General features: G+C 39.2%; 1 protein-coding gene across 17 annotated transcripts in view; it reads left to right on the top strand.

Moving 5' to 3' along the window:
* LOC147999817 (uncharacterized) overlaps positions 1-27,218 on the top strand; it is a 120,225-nt gene that overhangs the window by 43,065 nt on the left and 49,942 nt on the right. For 4 of the 17 annotated variants that reach the window (XR_015643024.1, XR_015643013.1, XR_015643018.1 and 1 more), the window contains one exon: positions 20,146-21,042. The exons of 6 other annotated variants lie outside the window; for them this stretch is intronic. Coding sequence is in view for 2 of the 11 variants with exons in the window: in XM_087593686.1 (XP_087449812.1) it covers positions 20,207-20,339; positions 26,836-26,898 (196 nt within the window). In the remaining 9 variants the exon portion in view is untranslated. Of the gene's footprint in view, positions 1-20,145; positions 23,187-26,835; positions 26,899-27,218 lie in introns of those variants that run through there. 7 more of the 17 variants (XR_015643027.1, XR_015643021.1, XM_087593687.1 and 4 more) reach the window with 4 other exon arrangements.

Here is a 27,218-nt window from a genome sequence, read left to right as displayed (position 1 = left end):
TTCCTTCCTTCCTTCCTTCTCTCTTTCTCTCTTTCTCTCTTTCTTTCTTTCTTTCTTTCTTTCTTTCTTTCTTTCTTTCTTTCTTTCTTTCTTTCTTTCTTTCTTTCTTTCTTTTAGATCCAATTGATAAGATATAATTGCCCACTTAAACATACAAAGCCCGGTACCATCCATCCCTTAGGAACATTAATAACAACCTGTAAATACACAGAGCAGAATCTTAACATCACCTGCCATGGCTTCTCACCCTCTCCTCTGTCCTGTCTCTCCTTTCTGTTCTAGTCTCCTCCTCTTCCTTCAAACTTCTCTCTCACCCATCCTTCCTTCTCCTCCAATGACAGGCCTCCTTCTATCCTGTACCTGCTCCTCACCTGTACTTTACAAATTCAATGGGGAGGTGGTTCTGGTGAAGTCACCTGAGTTCTGAGTATATGACTAGGTCCTTGGGGCAGTGGAATTAGCATCAAAATACAGATAACTTCAGGGCAAACCATAACATTTCCCCCTTTTTGTCCAGTTAAAAAGCCTTTTCACTTATATATAAATTGAGTACAATTATTACCATTCTACAATTTATAAAGCATATGATATACTCAACACCCAGTCCATCACTATATCAGTTAGACAGAACATTTAGTTATCCATTCCAGCTTAAGAAAGGCTTAAAATCTATATTATATCTTGGCTAGCTTGTATGAAGACTGATTATAGTCTCATAGCCTATCAGGCTGTATAACTCTGAATATACATATTTTATTGGATAGTTATCAGGTAGTATGTGGGATTTTCTTAATTATGGCAATTGATGTGGAAAGGGCCACAATAAATACGGTGATATCATTTGTTGGGATGGAATTCTGGACTGTATAAAAGGACTGAGCATTAGTAGTCACTACCCTCTGTTTTACTTCTGGTGCAATGGGACCAGCTACCTCAAAGACTCCCACACCATCACTATACCCTCAAGCTGTGAACCCAAAAAGTCTACTTCTCTATTGCATTGTTTTTGTTGGGTTCAAAGCAACAAGAAAGTAGCAGAGACAGAAATTTGATATCAGTGGGGCTGTTGCTGTCACGAAACTAACTATAATAAAAATCTCCTGGTCTTGCACACTACTCTTTTGTATAATACTGAATTCAGTTTGCTAAAAATATTGCCTAGTTTTTCAGATTTATTTTTATTTATGTGTTTCTGGGTGAGTGCATGATAAGTGTGTGTTTGTGTGCACGTCTGTGTCCAAAAAATCTAGAAGAAGCAATTAGATCCCTTAGAACTGGAGTTACAGGTGATTGTATGCTACTCAATATGGATGCTTGGAACTGAACTCTGGTCCTCTAAAGGAGCAGCAAGTGCTTTTTACTACAAAGCCATCTCTCCAGTCCCATGTTTAATCTTTTTACATCACTGTTAATCTTTGGTTTTGTGTCAAAGCAATGATGGCCTAATAGAATGGATTTGCACTTACTTCTTACTCTCCAAATTTGTGAAAAAAATTATATTATTACTTTTGTAAATACAATTTAATTTGGGGAAGTTCACTAGTGAAGCTGATGGGGCTTGACTTTTTTAGTATTAAGGTTTAAAACATTCAAACATTTAATTATTGAGTGTGAATGAGAGGGTGCATGTTTGTGCATGTGCATGTGCCTGTGTGTGTGTTTGTTTGTGTGTGCATGTGTGTCCAGAAAATCTAGAAGAAGGTATTAGATCTCTTAGAACTGGAGTTACAGGTGTGTGTGTGTGTGTGTGTGTGTGTGTGTGTGTGTGTGTGTGTGTATGTGTGTGTGTGTGCATGCTGTGGAGCATGTATTAAAGTAGAAGACAACCTTCAGTTGTCAGTTCTTTCCTTCTATCATATGGGTTCTAAAATTTGAACTCAGATTGTAAGACTTAGTGGTAGGCACCTTTACTCATAGAGTCATCTTACTGGCTTTAGTAGATTTTAGAGTATATATCTGACAAAATAAATAGATACAGGAGGCCAGAAAGATGTCTCATGTGTTCAGAGTACAGAACAGCTTCAGCATGAACTTTACCCATTCATCTTTTTTCATTAACTAATTAGTATAAATTAATTAATGAGGTAGTTCTCCTCTCCTCTCAGTTTCACCCTTCCACCCCGTTGCCCCACTCCCCCTTCCTGTCTCTAATGAGAAGGGAAGCTCCCCTCCCTCAGTGTGTGTGTGTGTGTGTGTGTGTGTGTGTGTGTGTGTGGTGTGGTGTGTGTGTGTGTGTGTGTGTGTGTGTGTGTATGCATGCACGTGCACATATATGCTTGCTTCCCTTCTGTTGGTTTTGCTGGTGTAGGGTTATTTATTTTCTGTGCTTTCTTGGGTATAGTTAGGCTCCTTGAGTTTGAGTTTTCCTTCTAGTCTCTTCTGTAGGACTGGATTTGTGGATAGATATTGTGTAAATTTGGTTTTCCTGTGCAATATCTTATTTTCTCCATTTATGATGATTAAAAAACCATCTATGATGATTATTGAGTATAATAGTCCGGGCTGACATCTGTGGTCTCTTAGAGTTTGCAAGTTATCTGCCCAGGCTATTCTGGCTTTTAGAGACTCTGTTGAGAAGTTGGGTGTAATTCTGATAGGTCTGCCTTTATATGTTACTTGGCCTTTTCCCCGTGCATCTTTCAATATTCTTTCTTTGTTCTATACATTTAGCGTTTTTATTATTATGTGGCAGGTACCACAGTGAACACATTGATATGGTCTCTCTCCTGCGTGAATTCTCAGATTTAGAACAAAGTATGACTTCTAGAAAAGGCCTTTCACACTCAGCACATATGTAATGCTTTTCTCCAGCAGGAATTATTTGCTGATTTCCTGTGATGTGGAACTTCTGAAAGAAAGCTCTCTCAGATTCAGCACATACTGTTTTTTTTCCTTGTAAGAATTCTCTGATGTCCAAAAAGATGTGATTTTTGACAGAAGGCTTTTCTACAGTCATTGCATTTGTAGGGTTTCGTTTCAGTGTGTGTCCTGTGATATATGATGAGATGTGATTTCTGGAATAATGTGTTTTTGCATTCAGTACAGTCATGGGGCTTCTCCCCAGTATGAACCAATTGATGTGCAGTGGGTTTTGACTTCCTGCTGAAGGCTTCTTCATGTTGGGCACATGTGTAGGGCTTCATACTTGTTTGAATCTTTTTATGTATAATAAGGTAGAAATTTTTTGCAGAAGACTTTGCCACATCCAGTGCACTCAGATGCCTTCTCTCTAGTGTGAGCTTTCTGATGTATAATAAGCTGGGACTTCTGGGGAAATGCCTTCTGAGTTCTCTCCATAGATAAAGTTTCTCTCTAGCATGAATTCTCTGATATATAATGAGGGATGATTCCTGAGAGAAGGTTTTCCCACACTTGGAACAGTCAGAAGATTTCTCCCTAGTAAGAGTTCTCTGATGTACAATGAGGCAAAAACTTTCACCTGTGTAGATTCTTTGATGCACAGAAAGCTGTATCTTCTGAGCAAAATCTTTTTTCACATGTAATCCAGGCACAATTTTCCCCCTTAGTTTCTTTATACTGAATGAGGGACTGATTATTCCTGAAAATGTTTAATAGAGTAATTATTACTGCAGGGTTATACCTTGTTATTAATTTTTTCAAGGTTTGAAACATTGTAGCCACAAGATTTTCCACAACATTCATCAGGGTTTGTTCTTATATTATTCTTATTACAATGAAGGAGGTTGATATTTGATTTTAGGTTCTTTTTAACTATATCATATTTATTGTCCTTGCTTTGATACATATGACAATATAGACCCTTGGAATATTTCACCAAGTAACTTGTATTTATGAGTTGATGTCTTAGTCATTGACCTGCCATCAATGACTATGACAAGCCTGTAAAGATTTTCTTGAGTTTCTTCACATTTCTGCATTGACCAGTATCTGAACCAACTTTGAAATGGAGTCAAGTGAACTGTCTTTTGGAATATTTTTTCGGTATTGGGATTCATTTCAGCATCTTATTTTGGAAGGGAATAGTCTTCAGGGTATGTGACTGGGGGTTATGAAAGTTTTTCTTCCTGTCTAAAAGAAGGAAGGAAAATCATAAAGTCATAGGGAATAATCAAAGTAACTGGGACAAGTGAACAATCCCATTGTTAATGACCTCAGAAAACAAAGGTGGAGACAAGGCATCTAAAAGACAGAATATAATATGAATATGAATAGTCAGATTCATGTCAAGAATAAGCATAGGCTCTACCTCTCATGATAAAACATCTATCATATGCATCATATAAAACTAGCAAAAGTTCCCCCACCAAACTTATATATTTCTGATACCATTGTTTGTCTGGATGCTCTCCCATCCGGTTAGTCTACACTACTCTTCTTCAGCACTGATGCCATTCACAGATATTATACTTTCTTACTGCATTTGATATCTGACTGTGCAAAGTCATACATTTGGAGGCCTTGCTTGTGTTCTTGCAAGAACTTTGCTTTACATTTCCCTCGAAGCCTTTTCATATTATAGACAATTACAAGTGAACAAGTAATGACTCTCCACTAAGAGTTCCACAATTACTTTCAATAATTTGTTGAGTGCTTCCCACATTATTTTGCTGAATGGTTACTAAATTCTCAGAACACAAGCAAAGAATAGTAGATTTCAACAAGGACAAAACAAATGACCAAGGCACCAATCAGTTGAAAAAGGCACCAATGAGTTAATAAGATAAAACAAACAGATATAACTTTCCTTATTCATATTCATGATTTTCATTTGGATAGATCCACTCTATGATCTATAGTTATTCTCCTTGTTCCAGCTTGAAAATAATATCTGGTTTGGAAACTGGATAACTTATTAAATTATGAAGATAATATTGTATTTACTGAGCAAAAGGAAAAAGAGAATGTGTAGTTTCATTTAGCCTACAATAAATTTGTCCAGGTAACACTCAAGAAAACAATGTCTTCTTTTTGGGAAAATATGAAGATCATAAGAGTCATCATATATACCAGGAACTACCGAATCACAGCAACTGATAATGAAAAACACTTAGTTGGACAACTCTGAATTATGAGGGGAAGACATCTTTACTGGTTGCGATTAGGTGACCATAGTTCTCCAGCATCACATCCCTCTACAACAGTGGTTTTCAATGCAACCCTGTAGTTCTTTATTTCATGGTCACTCCCATCTATAAATTTATTTTTGTTGCTATTCGATAACTATGTCTGTACTACTGTTATGAATCATAATTTAAATATCTGTCTTTTTAATGGTTTTAGATGACCCTCAAAGAGGTCAGGACCCATAGATTGAGAACCACAGCTAGAAAAGTCTCTTTGAGCACAATCCAGATGCTTCTGTTCCTCCTCAGTGAAATCCACATCTATGTCCTTGAATGACACCAATTTCTGCAACAGCACATCCCTGTTTATTCACACCTATTTTCATACCCTACGTTTTGAGACATAAAATGTAAAGTATTAGAATGTAGAATAAGGGTGGTAAAAAGAGGAAGAAGAATGGAGCAAGAAGGATTCAGTGAAGTAGGTTATTCAAGGGCAGGATATAGGAGAGAGGTAGGGAGTAAAACTTAACATTGAAGACATTTGAAAAACAGTATGGAAACTTACTACTATAGAAGCTTTTAAAATAATATATTACATATTATATATTGTATTATATATTGCGCACACACACAGTTTAAACACATTTACCCTATAATGAGGCAATAATAACCATCATAGACACCATAAGTTATCTAATATAAAGCCCAATACCAGGAATAGGTTACCTCTTTTGGAATTATTGGACACTGGGTTCCCACGAAACCTCAATATTACACGCTATTGACATTAATCTTGGCTGTCCTCCAGAATATGATGATAAGACCACAGTAATGAAGACATGACATCTTTGAGTCACAGAAAATGAAGAAACCAAGTTGGCACTGACCAGAAGCTTCATTCCTACTGTGTAGCTTTCCTGGTATTAGAAGGTGCTATGCAGAAAAGTAAACATCAATCTTATCCAGCTGTGAATCCTTTGAGCTAAAATAATGACCAGTCTGAGAAGAAATGCCTTTTGTGCCATAGTGGAATAAATTTCATGGGGCTAATCAATTCTTCTGACTGGATTTAAAGTCTCTTTCACAAGATGGAAGTCATGTCTTACACTGTCATCCAGGTCAAGAACCTGTGGCTAGAAAAGTCACAGACCCTAGAGGAGAACTTACTAATATTATTCTTCTAAGTGGACATAATATTAAACCTAGTCCTAATGACTTACTGCAAAACACATAGATTAGTGTACCCTCAAAGCCTTATCAGAGAAGCTTAATTTTGTAGGAGGTGGTGACCAATACAGAGACCCACAAGTGCACAACGTTAAAATGATAATAAAGTGTGGAATGCTCAACTTAATCAGGATATCTCAACTCCTCCTCTTTTTTCTGATGAATAATTGCAGAAGAGGGTATAGAAAGATTATAAAAATCAGAGGCTGGAAATGGCTACAGCAAAACCGATTTCTGAACACAGCAGGACTAGTGCACATATGAACTCACAGGCATTATGACAGCATTTACAGCATTCCTGCCAAGACCTGCTCAGGATCAAGGCAGACAAAATCCAAGCATAGAGAGGGGGATGGTGATCACAAAGTGATCTCCTTTTTAGATGAGGAACTACTGATAACTGATAACTGTTGGGAGAAGGAAAGTCAGTTTTTTGGGTATAGCCCCTGGAAAGTTGACCATGTTCCATCGAATCGCTCTGCACTTAGGATTATATGGAGCAGCACAAATTAGACTCAGTGGCTTTAAAAAAAGAGACACAGGAAACTGGGGATGGGAATGGGAAGTGGATATGGAAGGAAATAGAAGGAGAAGGGGTCGTGGTGAATATGATCAGAATGCTTTGTAAGAAATTCTCAAAGAATTTATAAATAATAATAACAAAATAAAACAACATAAAGCCCCAGTTTAAGCAGAATAACAAGGCAGAGCAGGAAAATGGAAGCAATAAATTATAAAATGCCCACTTAATTCCTGTGGTGAAAATAAGTTATGGCAGTCACATGCAAACAACCCAAAAGGAGATGCATTAGTTCATGAAAGCAGCAGACACAACAGGACAGACACACAGAATACAATAACATGGTAACTCTATGTTAAAAACATATGCTGAAGTCCTAATGTCCTTAGCATGTCAGCAAGTGACCTTTTTTGGAAATAAAGTCATTTTGTACACAGCTGGTGCTACAAAGTCAATAGGACGGATGATAATTTAATTGAGTTGATGTCATCATAAGAGAAAGTGTAACCAATGGACAGACATGCACTGAGTGAAGATGATGTTAAGAGACTAATAAGTCAAGGAAAGATACTTAAAGCAGCCCTTTGTTACAGCATCAGAAGAAACTTGTCACATAAAGACTAATTTTTTTTGACCATAAGCCTCCAGGCCTATAACACAATACATTTCTGTTGGTATTTTGTATGGCATTTCTACCCATACACTATACCATTTGCATGTACTAAAAGATAGGAACCAATCTTTTTGCAATAGGACTCAATTGTTGAACCAGGACTCCTAGTAAGCAATTTTCATATTTGAAGGAAACAACTCTGTAATAAGACCTAACATATACCTTATAAGCAGCACCCTTGGGTTGGTTGTAAATGTTCTTTCTACTCAGCCCTCACAATAATTCTATAAAAATTATACTCTTCTTTTAGGTATATGCCCAGAAGAGGTATAGCTGGGTCCTCAGGTAGTGGAATGTCCAATTTTCTGAGGACCCTCCAGACTGATTTCCAGAGTGGTTCTACCAGTTTGTAGTCTCACTACCAATGGAGGAGTGTTCCTCTTTCTCCACATCCTAACATCTGCTGTCACCTGAGACACCTTTTGATCTTAGCCATTCCGACAGGTGTTAGGTGGAATCTCAGGCTTGTTTTGATTTGCATTTCTCTGATGACTAAAGATATTGAATATCTCCCTGGGTGCTTCTTGGCCACTTGATATTCCTCAGCTGAGAATGTTTTGTTTAGCTCTGTACCCCAGTTTTTAATACGGTTATTTGGCTCTCTGGAATTTAAGTTCTTGAGTTCTTTGTATATTTTGAATATTAGCCCTCTATTAGATGTAGGATTGGTAAAGATCTTTTCCCAATCTGTTGGTTGCCATTTTGTCCTAATGACAGTGTCCTTTGCCTTACAGAAGTTTTGCAGTTTTATGAAGTCCCATTTGTCGATTCTTGATCTTAGAGCATAAACCACTGGTGTTTTCTTCAGGAATTTTCCCCTAATGTCCATTTGTTTGAGACTCTTTCCCACTTTTTTTTCTATTAGTTTGAGTGTATGGGGTTTGGTGTGGAGGTCCTTGATCTACATGGACTTAAGCTTTGTACAGGGTGTTTTTTTTTTTTGATTGTTGCCTTTTTTTATTTATTTTTTTTATTAACTTGAGTATTTCTTATATACATTTCGAGTGTTATTCCCTTTCCCGGTATCGGGGAAAACATCCCCCTCCCCCCTCCCCTTCCTTATGGGTGTTCCCCTCCCAACCCTCCCCCCATTGCCGCCCTCCCCCCACCAGTCTAGTTCACTGGGGGTTCAGTCTTAGCAGGACCCAGGGCTTCCCCTTCCACTGGTGCTCTTACTAGGATATTCATTGCTACCTATGAGGTCAGAGTCCACGGTCAGTCCATGTATAGTCTTTAGGTAGTGGCTTAGTCCCTGGAAGCTCTGGTTGCTTAGCATTGTTGTACATATGGGGTCTCGAGCCCCTTCAAAATCTTCCAGTTCTTTCTCTGATTCCTTCAACGGGGGTCCTATTCTCAGTTCAGTGGTTTGCTGCTGGCATTCGCCTCTGTATTTGCTGTATTCTGGCTGTGTCTCTCAGGAGCGATCTACATCTGGCTCCTGTCGGTCTGCACTTCTTTGCTTCAACCATCTTGTCTAATTGGGTGGCTGTATATGTATGGGCCACATGTGGGGCAGGCTCTGAATGGGAGTTCCTTCAGTCTCTGTTTTAATCTTTGCCTCTCTCTTCCCTGCCAAGGGTATTCTTGTTCCCCTTTTAGAGAAGGAGTGAAGCATTCACATTTTGATCATCCGTCTTGAGTTTCATTTGTTCTAGGCATCTAGGGTAATTCAAGCATTTGGGCTAATAGCCACTTATCAATGAGTGCATACCATGTATGTCTTTCTGTGATTGGGTTAGCTCACTCAGGATGATGTTTTCCAGTTCCAACCATTTGCCTACGAATTTCATAAACTCGTTGTTTTTGATAGCTGAGTAATATTCCATTGTGTAGATGTACCACATTTTCTGTATCCATTCCTCTGTTGAAGGGCATCTGGGTTCTTTCCAGTTTCTGGCTATTATAAATAAGGCTGCGATGAACATAGTGGAGCACGTGTCTTTTTTATATGTTGGGGCATCTTTTGGGTATATGCCCAAGAGAGGTATAGCTGGATCCTCAGGCAGTTCAATGTCCAATTTTCTGAGGATCCTCCAGACTGATTTCCAGAATGGTTGTACCAGTTTGCAATCCCAACAACAATGGAGGAGTGTTCCTCTTTCTCTGCATCCTCGCCAGCATCTGTTGTCCCCTGAGTTTTTGATCTTAGCCATTCTCACTGGTGTGAGGTGAAATCTCAGGGTTGTTTTGATTTGCATTTCCCTTATGACTAAAGATGTTGAACATTTCTTTAGGTGTTTCTCAGCCATTCGGCATTCCTCAGCTGCGAATTCTTTGTTTAGCTCTGAACCCCATTTTTTAATAGGGTTATTTGTTTCCCTGCGGTTAACTTCTTGAGTTCTTTGTATATTTTGGATATAAGGCCTCTATCTGTTGTAGGATTGGTAAAGATCTTTTCCCAATCTGTTGGTTGCCGATTTGTCCTAACCACAGTGTCCTTTGCCTTACAGAAGCTTTGCAGTTTTATGAGATCCCATTTGTCGATTCTTGATCTTAGAGCGTAAGCCATTGGTGTTTTGTTTAGGAAATTTTCTCCAGTGCCCATGTGTTCCAGATGCTTCCCTAGTTTTTCTTCTATTAGTTTGAGTGTGTTTGGTTTGATGTGGAGGTCCTTGATCCACTTGGACTTAAGCTTTGTACAGGGTGATAAGCATGGTTCGATCTGCATTCTTCTACATGTTGACCTCCAGTTGAACCAGCACCATTTGCTGAAAATGCTATCTTTTTTCCATTGGATGGTTTTGGCTCCTTTGTCAAAAATCAAGTGACCATAGGTGTGTGGGTTCATTTCTGGGTCTTCAATTCTATTCCATTGGTCTATCTGTCTGTCTCTGTACGAATACCATGCAGTTTTTATCACTATTGCTCTGTAATACTGCTTGAGTTCAGGGATAGTGATTCCCCCTGAAGTCCTTTTATTGTTGAGGATAGCTTTAGCTATCCTGGGTTTTTTGTTATTCCAGATGAATTTGCAAATTGTTCTGTCTAACTCTTTGAAGAATTGGATTGGTATTTTGATGGGGATTGCACTGAATCTGTAGATCGCTTTTGGTAAAATGGCCATTTTTACTATATTAATCCTGCCTCCATGAGCATGGGAGATCTTTCCATCTTCTGAGGTCTTCTTCAATTTCCTTCTTCAGTGTCTTGAAGTTCTTATTGTACAGATCTTTTACTTGCTTTGTTAAAGTCACACCGAGGTACTTTATATTATTTGGGTCTATTATGAAGGGTGTCGTTTCCCTAATTTCTTTCTCGGCTTGTTTCTCTTTTGTATAGAGGAAGGCAACTGATTTATTTGAGTTAATTTTATACCCAGCCACTTTGCTGAAGTTGTTTATCAGCTTTAGTAGTTCTCTGGTGGAACTTTTGGGATCACTTAAATATACTATCATATCATCTGCAAATAGTGATATTTTGACTTCTTCTTTTCCGATCTGTATCCCCTTGACCTCCTTTTGTTGTCTGATTGCTCTGGCTAGAACTTCAAGAACTATATTGAATAAGTAGGGAGAGAGTGGGCAGCCTTGTCTAGTCCCTGATTTTAGTGGGATTGCTTCAAGTTTCTCTCCATTTAGTTTGATGTTAGCAACTGGTTTGCTGTATATGGCTTTTACTATGTTCAGGTATGGGCCTTGAATTCCTATTCTTTCCAGGACTTTTATCATGAAGGGGTGTTGAATTTTGTCAAATGCTTTCTCAGCGTCTAATGAAATGATCATGTGGTTTTGTTCTTTCAGTTTGTTTATATAATGGATCACGTTGATGGTTTTCCGTATATTAAACCATCCCTGCATGCCTGGGATGAAGCCTACTTGGTCATGGTGGATGATTGTTTTGATGTGCTCTTGGATTCGGTTTGCCAGAATTTTGTTGAGTATTTTTGCGTCGACATTCATAAGGGAAATTGGTCTGAAGTTCTCTTTCTTTGTTGTGTCTTTGTGTGGTTTAGGTATAAGAGTATTTGTGGCTTCGTAGAAGGTATTCGGTAGTGATCCATCTGTTTCAATTTTGTGGAATAGTTTGGATAATATTGGTATGAGGTCTTCTATGAAGGTTTGATAGAATTCTGCACTAAACCCGTCTGGACCTGGGCTCTTTTTGGTTGGGAGAACTTTAATGACTGCTTCTATTTCCTTAGGAGTTATGGGGTTGTGTAACTGGTTTATCTGTTCCTGATTTAAGTTTGGTACCTGGTATCTGTCTAGGAAATTGTCCATTTCCTGAAGATTTTCAAGTTTTGTTGAATATAGGTTTTTATAGTAAGATCTGATGATTTTTTGAATTTCCTCTGAACCTGTTGTTATGTCTCCGTTTTCATTTCTGATTTTGTTAATTTGGACGCACTCTCTGTGTCCTCTCGTTAGTCTGGCTAAGGGTTTATCTATCTTGTTGATTTTCTGAAAGAACCAACTTTTGGTTCTGTTGATTCTTTCTATGGTCCTTTTTGTTTCTACTTGGTTGATTTCAGCTCTGAGTTTGATTATTTCCTGCCTTCTTCTCCTCCTGGGTGTATTTGCTTCTTATTGTTCTAGAGCTTTTAGGTGTGCTGTCAAGCTGCTGACATATGCTCTTTCCTGTTTCTTTCTGCAGGCACTCAGCGCTATGAGTTTTCCTCTTAGCACAGCTTTCATTGTGTCCCATAAGTTTGGGTATATTGTACCTTCATTTTCATTAAATTCTAAAAAGTTTTTAATTTCTTTCTTTATTTCTTCCTTGACCAGGTTATCATTGAGTAGAGCATTGTTCAATTTCCAAGTATATGTGGGCATTCTTACTTGATTGTTATTGAAGACCAGTTTTAGGCCGTGGTGGTTCGATAGCACGCATGGGATTATTTCTATCTTTCTGTACCTGTTGAGGCCCGTTTTTTTTTTTTTTTTTTTTTTTTTTTTTTTTTTTTTTTTTTTGGTTCTATTTTTCAGAGCTGGGGACCGAACCCAGGGCCTTGCGCTTCCTAGGCAAGCGCTCTACCACTGAGCTAAATCCCCAACCCCGAGGCCCGTTTTTTGACCAATTATATGGTCAATTTTGGAGAAAGTACCATGAGGAGCTGAGAAGAAAGTATATCCTTTTGCTTTAGGATAGAATGTTCTATAAATATCTGTTAAGTCCATTTGGCTCATGACTTCTCTTAGTCTGTCTACATCTCTGTTTAATTTCTGTTTCCATGATCTGTCCATTTATGAGAGTGGGGTGTTGAAATCTCCCACTATTATTGTGTGAGGTGCAATGTGTGTTTTGAGCTTTAGTAAGGTTTCTTTTACATATGTAGGTGCCCTTGTATTTGGGGCATCTATATTTAGGATTGAGAGTTCATCTTGGTGGATTTTTCCTTTGATGAATATGAAGTGTCCTTCCTTATCTTTTTTGATGACTTTTAGTTGAAAATTGATTTTATTTGATATTAGAATGGCTACTCCAGCTTGCTTCTTCTGACCATTTGCTTGGAAAATTGTTTTCCAGCCTTTCACTCTGAGGTAATGTCTGTCTTTGTCTCTGAGGTGTGTTTCCTGTAGGCAGCAGAATGCAGGGTTCTCGTTGCGTATCCAGTTTGTTAATCTATGTCTTTTTATTGGGGAGTTGAGGCCATTGTTGTTGAGAGATATTAAGGAATAGTGATTATTGCTTCCTGTTATATTCATATTTGGATGTGAGGTTATGTTTGTGTGCTTTCATTCTCTTTGTTTTGTTGCCAAGATGATTAGTTTCTTGCTTCTTCTAGGGTATAGCTTGCCTCCTTATGTTGGGCTTTACCATTTATTATCCTTTGTAGTGCTGGATTTGTAGAAAGATATTGTGTAAATTTTGTTTTGTCATGGAATATCTTGGTTTCTCCATCTATGTTAATTGAGAGTTTTGCAGGATACAGTAACCTGGGCTGGCATTTGTGTTCTCTTAGGGTCTGTATGACATCAGCCCAGGATCTTCTGGCCTTCATAGTTTCTGGCGAGAAGTCTGGTGTGATTCTGATAGGTCTACCTTTATATGTTACTTGACCTTTTTCCCTTACTGCTTTTAGTATTCTTTCTTTATTTTGTGCGTTTGGTGTTTTGACAATTATGTGACGGGAGGTGTTTCTTTTCTGGTCCAATCTATTTGGAGTTCTGTAGGCTTCTTGTATGCCTATGGGTATCTCTTTTTTTAGGTTAGGGAAGTTTTCTTCTATGAGTTTGTTGAAGATATTTACTGGTCCTTTGAGCTGGGAGTCTTCACTCTCTTCTATACCTATTATCCTTAGGTTTGATCTTCTCATTGAGTCCTGGATTTCCTGTATGTTTTGGACCAGTAGCTTTTTCCACTTTACATTATCTTTGACAGTTGAGTCAATGATTTCTATGGAATCTTCTGCCTCTGAGATTCTCTCTTCCATCTCATGTATTCTGTTGGTGAAGCTTGTATCTACAGCTCCTTGTCTCTTCTTTTGGTTTTCTTTTTTCTTTTTTTTTCCTCTTTGTTTATTTGTAGTTAAGTTTTGACAACCTGTTAGATAGATTTATGTCAACTTGACCCAGGCTAGAGTCATCTGGGAGGAAAGAACATCAATTTAGAAAATGGCTCTGTAAGATTGGGCTTAGGCAAACCTGTAGAGTATTTTCTCAATTAGAGATGGATGGGGAGGGCCCACTCCCACCCCATTGTGGGCGATGCCATCCTGGGCTGGTAGTCTATAAAAAGCAGCCATGGCTGAGCAATCCATAAGGAACAAGCCAGTAAGCAGCATCCCTCCATGGCCTCTGCATCAGCTCCTGCCCTAGGTTCCTGCCCTGCGTGAGTTCCTGTCCTGACTTCCTTTGATGATGAACAGTACTATGGAAGTGTAAGCCAAATAAATGCTTTCCTCCGCAACTTGCTTTGGTCACAGTGTTCCTCAGTAGAAACCCTAGCTAAGACACAATGACATACATGCATGAAATATATTGAAATTATAATAACCTCCCATCTATCCTCTTATCCACCTCTGACTCTCATTCTCTTTTTCATAACTAGTTCCCTTTCTATTCCTCTCTGTGTCTCTCTGTGTCTCTCTGTCTCTGTCTGTCTGTCTCTCTTTCTCTGTGTGTATGTATGTGCAGGTGTGCATGTTTTATACAGGTAGCCACAGCTGCCATGTGTTTGTGACTGGGACAGTCCCACCATATCCAGCAGCCGGTATGCACAGTGGAGTCAATTCTCTCCTTCCAGAGCTTAGTCTTTCCTTCTTCCACGATGCTCTCCAAGTGTGGAGGGTGTGATATAGATGTCTCAACTAGGATGGAACATTCAATATCAAAATTCAATCTAAATAGTGAATTCAACCCTAAATAGTGAATAACTGATGGGTACTAACAGCTTGAGTTACATTTAGGAGTCCTAGGTTTCCATAGTCCTGTTCCGTCTATGTCTATTTGTTGTCCTGGTTTCTAACTCTTCCTCTCTGGCTCTTGCACTGCCACTGGCATCTTTAGTATCTGAAGCCAAGTTTATTGAAATAAAGGCAAGTGAATCAAATCCTGCCCACTACATAGAATAGATATCAATGTGATATACAAGCTAAATACATGTTAGCTTAGGAAGTATGTATATCCTTATTCTGTTAACCATTTAAGTATTGCTTATTCATTACCACAGCAGCTAGACAGAGAGTAATTGATTTCCTCCATCTTTGAGTTTTTCTGAGTCTAACTGGAAACTCTAGCGTTTGGATAATTTTTTTTTAAATTTAGAGAATACTTTATTAGTTTTTGTAATCAAACCCACGTAGATAAGACCTTACATATTTAATACAGTGCGTTACCCCTGTACAAATGGAAAAAACTTAAGTTCAACATTTCTAGACCCATATGGCTGTTAATTTCTGTACAGTGCCAACTCAACACAGTAAACGGGGATACTTTTTTCCAAAGTTGACAGCACAGCTAAAGTTTCCAAAAATTCAAATTATATATCTGTATATATATATATATATTTATATTTATATAAAAAGACCAATAATAGCAGTGTGTTATGCATCAACAGCAGCAACAGCTTTTCCAGGTTCTGCAGTCATCTGAACAAAACTGTAGAGACATCCAGCACACTCCATTAAAAAAAAAGTAAAAAAACAAAACCCGAGAAAACAGCACAGTTCTGTTACTCTTGTGGTACCTGGCACCATTTTTTTTAAAATTAGCTTCTCAATCATCATCTGGAAAGAAAACATTCTGAGCAACATCATTAAAAACAGCTCTGATAAAGCACGGTCACTACTACGTATCATAAAGCAGGTACAAGCTATTTTACATCCACAGAGGTATGATACAGTACTGTCCTACATCTATAATACTAGAGGATACAATTTAAAAGGCATTATTTGAGACTTGATTCTACTTTTCCAGCGGAGGGCCCAAAGGATGGTGTGACACAGCTTTGTAAAGAAACATACTCTAGACAGGATTTCCTTTCACTAGTGGCACAGTTCTAAGGATTCATTCTCTCCATGAATGTCAGCTAAAACCGTTATTAAAAAAATGAAATATCCCTAAAACAAAACCGTATAACCACCGGATTCACATGAAGATGACCTAGTGGAGACAAGCTGGACCTCACCTTACCAACAAGCTATCAAATCTGTTATGTTTAAACAGTGAGACCTCCAAGGAAGGAGATGCCAAGTAGTGCTTCAAAGCTTCGGACCACAATCAAACACAGCATCCTTTTCAACAGAAGCAGAAGCTCATCTGAATATGCTCAAGGATGCTGACATCAACATTTAATCATCTCCTCACTCATCCAGGAAGAAGGGGAGATCAGTTACGACTGTACTTTATTGTGTTCAACCAAATCACCATGTTACAAAAATAGCAAGCTGCCATAATAAAAAATAAGGCTCCTCTATCCAGCACCAGATAGCATCATTTTACTTTCAAGCCTAGAAATTGCACACTTGTATATAAACCAACCGAAGATGAGGATTGAGAGTTCATCTTGGTGGATTTTTCCTTTGATGAATATGAAGTGTCCTTCCTTATCTTTTTTGATGACTTTTAATTGAAAATTGATTTTATTTGATATTAGAATGGCTACTCCAGCTTGCTTCTTCCGACCATTTGCTTGGAAAGTTGTTTTCCAGCCTTTCACTCTGAGGTAGTGTCTGTCTTTGTCTCTGAGGTGTGTTTCATGTAGGCAGCAGAATGCAGGGTCCTCGTTGCGTATCCAGTTTGTTAATCTATGTCTTTTTATTGGGGAGTTGAGGCCATTGATGTTGAGAGATATTAAGGAATAGTGATTATTGCTTCCTGTTATATTCATATTTGGATGTGAGGTTATGTTTGTGTGCTTTTCTTCTCTTTGTTTTGTTGCCAAGACGATTAGTTTCTTGCTTCTTCTAGGGTATAGCTTGCCTCCTTATGTTGGGCTTTACCCTCTATTATCCTTTGTAGTGCTGGATTTGTAGAAAGATATTGTGTAAATTTGGTTTTGTCATGGAATATCTTGGTTTCCCCATCTATGTTAATTGAGAGTTTTGCTGGATACAGTAACCTGGGCTGGCATTTGTGTTCTCTTAGGGTCTGTATGACATCTGTCCAGGATCTTCATAGTTTCTTCATAGTTTCATCTGGCCTTCATAGTTTCTGGCGAAAAGTCTGGTGTGATTCTGATAGGTCTGCCTTTATATGTTACTTGACCTTTTTCCCTTACTGCTTTTAATATTCTTTCTTTATTTTGTGCGTTTGGTGTTTTGACTATTATGTGACGGGAGGTGTTTCTTTTCTGGTCCAATCTATTTGGAGTTCTGTATGCTTCTTGTATGCCTATGGGTATCTCTTTTTTTAGGTAAGGGAAGTTTTCTTCTATGATTTTGTTGAAGATATTTACTGGTCCTTTGAGCTGGGAGTCTTCACTCTCTTCTATACCTATTATCCTTAGGTTTGATCTTCTCATTGAGTCCTGGATTTCCTGTATGTTTTGGACCAGTAGCTTTTTCTGCTTTACATTATCTTTGACAGTTGAGTCAATGATTTCTATGGAATCTTCTGCTCCTGAGATTCTCTCTTCCATCTCTTGTATTCTGTTGGTGAAGCTTGTATCCACAGCTCCTTGTCTTTTCTTTTGATTTTCTATGTCCAGGGTTGTTTCCATGTGTTCTTTCTTGATTGCTTCTGTTTCCATTTTTAATTCCTTCAACTGTTTGATTGTGTTTTCCTGGAATTCTTTCAGGGATTTTTGTGTCTCCTCTCTATGGGTTTCTACTTGTTTATTTATGTTTTCCTGGAATTCTTTGAGGCATTTTTGCGATTCCTCTCTGTAGGCTTCTACTTGTTCTCTAAGGGAGTTCTCCACGTCTTTCTTGAAGTCTTCCAGCATCATGATCAAATACGATTTTGAAACTAGATCTTGCTTTTCTGGTGTGTTTGGATATTCCATGTTTATTTTGGTGGGAGAATTGGGGTCCGATGATGCCATGTAGTCTTGGTTTCTGTTGCTTGGGTTCCTGCGCTTGCCTCTCGCCATCAGATTATCTCTAGTGTTACTTTGTTCTGCTATTTCTGACAGTGGCTAGACTGTCCTATAAGCCTGTGTGTCAGGAGTGCTGTAGACCTGTTTTCCTGTTTTCTTTCAGCCAGTTATGGGGACAGAGTGTTCTGCTTTCGGGCCTGTAGTTTTTCCTCTCTACAGGTCTTCAGCTGTTCCTGTGGGCCTGTGTCTTGAGTTCACCAGGCAGGTTTCTTGCAGGGGAAAAGTTGGTCCTACCTGTGGTTCCAAGGCTCAAGTTTGCTCATGGGGTACTGCCTAAGTCCTCTCCGCGGCGGCAGCAACCGGGAAGATCTGTGCCGCTCTTTCCGGGAGCCTCCATGCACCAGGGTTCCAGATGACGTTTGGTGTTTTCCTCTGGCGTCTGGATGTGCACAGAGTGCAGTCTCTTCTCTCTTTTGGTTTTCTATATCCAGGGTTGTTTCCATGTGTTCTTTCTTGATTGCTTCTATTTCCATTTTTAATTCCTTCAACTGTTTGATTGTGTTTTCCTGGAATTCTTTCAGGGATTTTTGTGATTCCTCTCTGTAGGCTTCTACTTGTTTATTAATGTTTTCCTGTGTTTCCCTAAGGGAGTTCTCCACGTCTTTCTTGAAGTCTTCCAGCATCATGATCAAATATGATTTTGAAACTAGATCTTGCTTTTCTGGTGTGTTTGGATATTCCATGTTTATTTTGGTGGGAGAATTGGGGTCCGATGATGCCATGTAGTCTTGGTTTCTGTTGCTTGGGTTCCTGCGCTTGCCTCTCGCCATCAGATTATCTCTAGTGTTACTTTGTTCTGCTATTTCTGACAGTGGCTAGACTGTCCTATAAGCCTGTGTGTCAGGAGTGCTGTAGACCTGTTTTCCTCTCTTTCAGTCAGTTATGGGGACAGAGTGTTCTGCTTCGGGCATGTAGTTTTTCCTCTCTACAGGTCTTCAGCTGTTCCTGTGGGCCTGTGTCTTGAGTTCACCAGGCAGCTTTCTTGCAGCAGAAAAGTTGGTCTTACCTGTGGTCCCGAGGCTCAAGTTCGCTCGTGGGGTGCTGCCCTCGGGCTCTCTGCAGCGGCAGCAACCAGGAAGATATGCGCCGCCTCTTCCGGGAGCTTCAGTGCACCAGGGTTCCAGATGGCCTTTGGTGTTTTCCTCTGGGGTCTGAGATGTGTGTGCAGAGAGCAGTCTCTACTGGTTTCCCAGGCTTGTCTGCCTCTCTGAAGGTTTATCTCTCCCTCCCACCGGATTTGGGTGCAGAGAACTGTTTATCCGGTCTGTTTCCTTCAGGTTCCGGAGGTGTCTCAGGCAGGGGTCCTGCCGCTCCTGGGCCCTCCCCCACGGGAGCCCAGAGGCCTTATACAGTTTCCTCTTGGGCCAGGGATGTGGGCAGGGGTGGGCTGTGTTGGTGGTCTCTTCTGCTCTGCAGCCTCAGGAGTGCCCACCTGACCAGGTGGTGAGGTCTCTTTCCCACGGGGTCTGGGAGCAGAGAGCTGCTGCGGGCCGGGATCCGCGGGTGTGGGACTTCCGGTATACACAGGACGTGCCTGGTCCTAGAGAAATTCTGCCTCTGTGTGTCCCGATTTCACCAGGCAGCTTTCTTGCAGCAGACAAGTTGGTCTTACCTGTGGTCCCGAGACTCAAGTTTGCTTGCGGGGTGCTGCCCACGGGCTCTCTGCGGCGGCAGCAACCAGGAAGACCTGTACAGGGTGTTAAGAATGGATTGATTTGCATTCTTCTACATGCTGACCCCCAGTTGAACCAACACCATTTGTTGAACATGCTGTCTTTCTTCCATTGTATGATTTTAGTTCTGTTGTCAAAGATCAAGTGACGGTAGGTGTGTGGGTTCATTGCTGTGTCTTCAGTTTTGTTCCACTTATCTACCTGCCTGTCTCTTTACCAATACCATGCAGTTTTTATGACTATTGCTTTGTAATACTGCTTGAGGTTCGGGATGGTGATTCCCCCAGAAGTTCTTTTATTGTTATGTATAGTTTTTGTTCCCCTGGGTTTTTTGTTATTCTAAATGTATTGGCAAATTGCTCTTTCTATTTCTATAAAGAATTGAGTAGGAATTTTGTTAGGGATTGCATTGAATCTGTAGATTGCTTTTGGCAAAGTGGCCATTTTTATTGTATTAATCCTGCCAATCCATGAGCATTGGAGATCTTTCCATCTACTGAGATCTTCTTCAATTTCTTTTTTCAGAGACCTGAAATTAAACTAGAAAGAACCCAGATGCCCTTCAACAGAGGAATGGATTTAAAAAATGTGGTTCATCTATACAATGGAGTACTACTCAGTTATCAAAAACAATGACTTCATGAAATTCATAGGCAAATGGAATGAACTAGAAAATATCATCCTGAGTGAGGAAGCCCAATCACAGAAAAATATACTTGGTGTGTACTCATTGATAAGTGGATATTAGCCCAAAAGCTCGAATTACCCAAGATTCAATCCAAAGACAACAGGAAGCTCACAAAGAAGGAGGACCAAAATGGGGATGTTCCCCCTCCTTCTTAAAAGGGGGACCAAAAATATCCATAGGAGGGGATATGGAGGCAAGGTTTAGAGCAGAGACTGAATGAATAGGCCATATATGTGGCAAGATTAATGAAGCTAAAAAGTGCATGCTGAAAGGGATCGGATGTAGATCTCTCCTGAGAGACACATTCAGAGCATGTCCAATACAGAGGTGAATGCTAGCAGCAAACCACTCAACTAATAACAGAACCTCCTTTGGGGAAATTAGAGGAAGTATTGAAAGAGCTGAAGGGGCTTGCAACCCCATAAGAACAACAATGCCAACCAACCAGAGCTTCCAGGGACTAAACCACTACCCAAAGACTATATATATGGACTGACTCAGGGCTCCAACTGCATAGGTAGCAGTGAATAGCCTTGTTGGGGCACCAATGGAAGGGGAAGCCCTTGGTCCTGCCAAGGTTGGACCCCCAATGCAGAGGAATGTCGGAGGGTGGTAAGGGGGGTGGATGGGGGAAGAATACCCGTATGAGGAAGGGGGAGGGGATGTGGGGCTTATGGACAGGAAACTGGGAAAGGGAATAACATTTGAAATGTAAGTAAAGAACTATATCTTATAAAAAATAAAATTTCAAAAACAAAAAAATAATCGAATGGTTTAAAAATTATAATCTTCATTTTTATATATGGGAAATCAGTAATGAATGAACACATCATAAGGACATGTTATTATAATAAACAAGGGAAAATTTATATACAATTATGGGAAGATACACCAAACATCCATAAAAGCTTTTATAATGAAGGGTAAATTTTTTTTAAAAAAAGTTGTATGACAAAACACTTAACCATACTATTGTTTTTGAAAAGAAATGTGAAAACATAGAAAGATAATAAACATTAGTGATTCTATTTTTACTTTTGAATTGAACTTTTTAGTTCATTTCACTTAGAAAAATCTATGTTTTCACAGACTTCTTTAATGGATATCTCTTTAAGGTCCTTCAACATATTCCTCATCTTTTGTTTCATCTATAAAGCATTTATCCAGGCCTAATGGGTTCTGGTGGAGACATATTGTCCTAGGTGTCACTGATTGTGTTTTTATGCTCATATCTACACATCTGTGCTTGGGATGACTGTAATTCCAGGCTTTCATACCTGTTCTCGTCTTTGCTCTGTGGTTATTCTTTTCCTTGATTTCTGTTACCCTCTCTGTCTCTTAGAAGAGTGTATTGGCTGTGGGTTGCCTAGTATGGAGTGTATTTCTGTGTCCCTCCCAGTTGTGTCCATTGGGTATTTTAATAGAATGGCTTTCTAGGTATTGAGGACTGTAATGGCTATTCTTGGTTGACAACTTAACTCCATTTGAAGTTAGCTAGGGTCCAGGTGGCTCTGTATACTCGTGAGGGAGTTTTTGTATTGGTTAAGATCATTTGAGGTGGGAGGATGCACTTTTAGCCCAGATCTTTGGAAGTGAACCTTTAATATTGGTCACACCTTTTGGTGGCAACATTTATAGGACATGAAAGAAAGAAGATTTTTCCCTTGCCTGCTTGCCCTCACTCTCACCGGCAAGTTCATCACTCTTTGATGCTGGTGTATATTGAAGACCAGCTGAGAGGTCCAGCCTTGTGGATTAAACAACTAACAACTATTGGATTATTGGATTTCTCTTGGTAGACAGCCATTATTGGAGATATCTATATATAGATATATAGATATATCCATATATATCTATCTCTCTATATATATCTATCTCCATCCATCTATCTAATCTATCTATCATCTATGTATCTATAATCTATGTGTATGTATACATGCCACACATGCTCACTCAATACACGTGTGTGTGTGTATGTTTCTGTGTGTTTGTTCCTTTATGACTAATAGAGGGGCTATCATGAAGCAATGAGGAAGGGCTAAAAGGTCCTGAGGTTCATTTCTTAAGAGGATAAAAATTTTCATGCAAAATACATAGAGAATATTTTAAATAAAATCACACAAGAAAATTTCCCACATCTGGGGAAAGAAAATCCCATCCAGATAGAAGACACACAGAACACCAAAACAGAAAGGACCAAGTAAAAAAATTACATTATACTATAGTTAAAATATGAAATTTACTGAACAAAGAACATATATTGAAAGCTGTGAAACAGAAGGGCCAAATCACATACAAATGCTATTCCATCAGTATAACTTCTAACCTTTCAAAGTTCAAACTATGAAAACAAGAAGTGCTTATGTCTTGCAAAGTTTGAAAGATCATGTTTGACATTTACATTCATAATGCTTGTATACAAATTATAATTCATGCATGTTAAAATTGCTGTTTTTATTATAATTCATTATCTCATATTCCTAACAGCAATGTGTATGTTTAAACATCACAGAAGTCATTACTATGCTGTCCTTCCTGAAGATATTTAATGGCCTAGGGTCTTCCTAGTTATGTGAGAGTGTATTTTTAAAAGCATGGATATCAGAGGGCAGGCATTGTATTTCTTACCAGAGGTCACTGATCTAAAACACAGGCCTTAGATTACCCTTCCAGCCCTCAGGATGTGACCCATTGCATACCGTTGTTTTCATCTTGTAGATAACAATGTTCTGATATGATTAGTAATCTTGGCTCACAACTTGGCTACCTCTGAAATCAACTAAAATGCAAGTTGTGGGGAATTTTGTTGATTAAACCATTTGATTTGGAAAGGCTCACTCTAATTCTGAGCCACACCTTCTGGTGGTAGTCCACACTTAAAAAAATAAAAAAGACAAGCAAGAAGGAAGCATTTGCTTTTTGCCTGCTTTTCCTCACTCTCACTGACAAGTTTATCTATCTTGTTGACTTATTCCTTTGCTGGTATTTGAACCTATATTTTTGGGATTCCAACACAGACGTAAGGCTATCAGCTCTTTAGGAATTCCTCTAGGGCTATAGATCCAGACTGGGACTGCTGAGACATCCAGTCTTGTAGACTAAACAACTACCAGATTCTGGGTCTTCTACAACCATTGTTGGACTCGATAAAGAACAGCCTGTAAAACATTCTACTAGACCCACTTTATATTAACACACATGTGCGCGCGCGTGCACACACACACACACACACACACAGGCACACACAGAACTCACTAATTTTTATCAGTTCTCTTAGAGAATGCTGATTAATACAGTGTTGATTTCTTTAGTCTATTTGTAGAGCGTTTTTATGTTGGAAGAAATATGATTTCTTCTTTGTTAACAGCATCGTCTGTTAAGACAACCTATGGCCTATGTAGGTGTGGGGAACCTTGCTAGGGAGGAGTGACCTTTGCTTTTCTTGACTGCTCTGTGAAGTCAGAGTGACAAATCAAGAGACTGACCCAATTTTCTTCTTTATGCTACCTAGTGTGATTCTGTCTTGCCTTAAAGGCATGAACAATAACTGAAACTCATTTTCCATTTAGTGATCTATTAATACTTTTCACCTTGAAAGGAAATGTTTGCTTTTGTGAGAGTCAATTATAAAAAAAATTATTGAAAGCAAAATTTCCCTAAAATCCTTGCACTGAGAATAAATTGGACCATGGAATAGCTTCACACTATTAAAGGCCCTTCTTTGTAAACGCCTCTTATCATAGAGCAGTAGTGGTAGTTTAAATATAGAAGTTAAAAAAAAGCCAACAGTCTTCACTCAGTGTAATAACAATATCAACAAGGGACCACAGAATCTAAAAGATTTTGTCAAATCCTTCTAATTTCTAAATTATTCCTCCCCTGGAAGCCTTCAGAAGTAAATAAAGTCAGTTTGGTCATTAACTATGGGAATTAACAGCCCAGATACCAACAAAGGAGAGTACAGCCTTTGATTATTTGCTGTCTTGCAGAGCTGTTTCCTCAACTCTTTTAAGGAGGAAGTAAAATAGAATGTTCTTTTAAGTTACAATGATGCTATAGGATAAATATTTATGAAGTGCTTTTATGGAGAACAATGAAAGATGCTATGAAGTGCCAACTGCTGACATTTTAAAAATTACACTCAGCGTCTAAACCAGAAAGATTAAGTGATGTTGGCATGCCAACTCTTCTCATCTCACTCAGTGGCTTCTGTGAGGTGTTGATTAGTATGCTCGTAATACATATGCGCTTAGCTATTAATGGCTACATTAGTTTGGACAGAAAACAAAGCTCATTATACATCCATCTAAAGAAGACGCAGCTTGAAAGGATTGCTACATGGCTTTCTGAATTCTTTAAGTTCAACCATTCAAGTTCAATTTAATAATTGTACAGACTTTTATTTTACTCTTTGTCTAATTTAAGGTTACTATTGCTGTGAGAAAGTACCATATCTGAAAGCAACTTGGGGAGGAGTGAGTTTATTTGGAGTACATACCCAGAGTCATTGTCTCCTAAGGGAAGCCAAGGCAGGAACTGAAGCCCACAGGAACCTGGAGGCAGGAACTGGTGCAGAGGCCATGGATAATTGCTGCTTACTGGATTGCTCCTCACGGCTTGCTCAGCCAGCTTTCTTTTAAAATCCAGGACCACCGGTCCAGCCCAGGGGTGGCACGACCCACAATGGATTCGGCCCTTCCACATCAATCACTAATTAAGAAAATGCCCAATAGACTTGCCAACAGTCAGATCTTATGGAGGCATTTTCTCAACTGAGGCTTCCTACTTTCTAGTGGTTGTACCCTGTATTAAATTATCATAAAAGCTAGATTACACATTCTAGGGAGAATGTTAGCTTTATGCTAATACCATTTTTGGTTTTTATAATTTCAAATTAAATTTAGACTAAATTTAAGGTATTTGAACCTGCCAAAGCAAATTGATTTAATTTTAGCTTTCATCATGTCAAGAGATAGATAGACAGACAGACAGACAGACAGAGTACATGCCATGCATGTTGTTGTATATGGATATCAGAAAGCAACATGCAGAAGTCTATTCTCTCTATCTATAATGTAGATTTCTGGAATTGAACCCATATCATCAGGGTTAAGTTCCTTTATCCCCTGGGTCAGCTCACCAGCCTTAAATTAATATTAGAAGCAATTCATTATCAAGCTACATGTATATCTGTTTTAAAGACTGGAAATAAGTTACTCTCCTTATCAATCCATTGAGAACGCCTTGTTCCTATTCAATCCATTCTGGAACACAAGCTGCCAACTATGGACAATGAACCCATATCCAGACCAGACTGGTTTGGTGTGTATGCACAATAAGGTGAAACTGTGTCCCCAAGTCAGCTTTTAGGATCCTTTAGTTGCAGTCTTATGCAGAAGTAGTGTGCATATGATTAAGACAGGTGCATTATGGGAAGGGATATGAGTAGTGCACAAGGATTTATATAATCCGAGTTTGTCAGTCAAAAACAGAGACTCACTCACATTGTGCCCTCCTTAACCAAAACTCCTTGGTTCCCTGAGCCACATAAGAGGAAGCCCAAACAGTAATCAATTTCCTGAATACCTCCTTTTTTTGTGACTCACTATAAATTTTGACAGTGTATTGCTTCTAATCTTCACGATTGCTCTGAATTGTTTTTGAATAGTTTCTTTACTACATTGGACATCAGTGTAGGCTTTTTATTTCATTCTTATACAAAAGGCCAAGAATCTGGAGAGCTCTCCCCAGTCCCCAAACACCGCTAACAGTTGCAGCAAAATAAAAATGTCATTTCCCAGCCTATTTTGCATTTGTCTGGACAAGATCGATTCTCCTGCAGCAGCTGATGATTGGCTGTAGCTTTTCATTTAGGAGTAGAGTCTTGTGAAATTTTCCCTCTCCCTACTGGCATGCTACCAGGTGCTGTCATTAGGCAGGTCTTGCTTTAGGTGGTAAAGGAGAAAAGTGTACAACTATTCTGTGATCATAATTGTGGTATTAAATTTTGACTGTTGACTTGATTGGATATGAACTTAACTTCAAGACACACCCCTGGACAGATCTAGAAAGGTATTTTTTTCTGAAGGATTAGCTGAAGTGGAGGGAAGGTGGTGGAAAGACCATTTCCAAGAGTGGGTGGCACCTTCCGTTGGTGGCCATTTATAAAGAGGTCTGAGCAAAAGCAGCTTGCTTGGCTTGCTTTTGCTCCTTGCTGGTAAGGATTCTGTCCCACTGCTGCTGCTGCTGCTGCCGCCACTGCTGCTGCCACCACCCAGCCACCCAACCACCTACCTCACTATCATTTCTTGCATCAGCACTTATCATGTTTGGCTTTCCATTGTGAACTGAAGACCAAAGGCTTTCCAGGAGTCTTCTAGGCATTCATGCCTTATGGAACAAATAGGTACCAGGTTCTCAGCTTCTACAGTGTGAGACAGCCATTGCTAGATAAATCCACATAATGTAAGCAAACTGAACAAATCTCTCTCATAATATGTATGATTTCATCTATTCTCTTCCTCTAGAGAACTCTAAAGCAGCGATTGCTGCTAATTGTGTCTTCCATGGTCTGGTCTGTTACAGTGAAGGTAAGTTCGGTTGTATGCTTGACCCTTCCCTTCCCAGCAGTCTTCCTATTCTCCAACCTGTTGGGATCAAACAAAAGAGACTTATCCTAAGTGCTGCCATTTTGTTTTCAGACTCTATTTTGATCATAAAGTAAAATTAAGTTCAAGCTCCCAGGCTCTAGGGGGGCTTTCCAGGTGACTAGCCAATTTCTTCCTTATTTTTCTTCTGTTTTTCCCCCAAACATAAAGATCGTTTTTAACCATGAAAGAACACATGATTCTGATTGATGGAAAATTCTAACTCTAACTTGGCACAGGTACTTGTGGTTTTCAAGCTCAAC

Source organism: Rattus norvegicus, chromosome 18 (assembly GCF_021556685.1).
Source record: "Rattus norvegicus strain SHRSP/BbbUtx chromosome 18, alternate assembly SHRSP_T2T, whole genome shotgun sequence".
NCBI lineage: Eukaryota > Metazoa > Chordata > Mammalia > Rodentia > Muridae > Rattus > Rattus norvegicus.
Note: the sequence above shows the minus strand (reverse complement) of the source record. Positions and strands in the feature narration are given on the sequence as shown.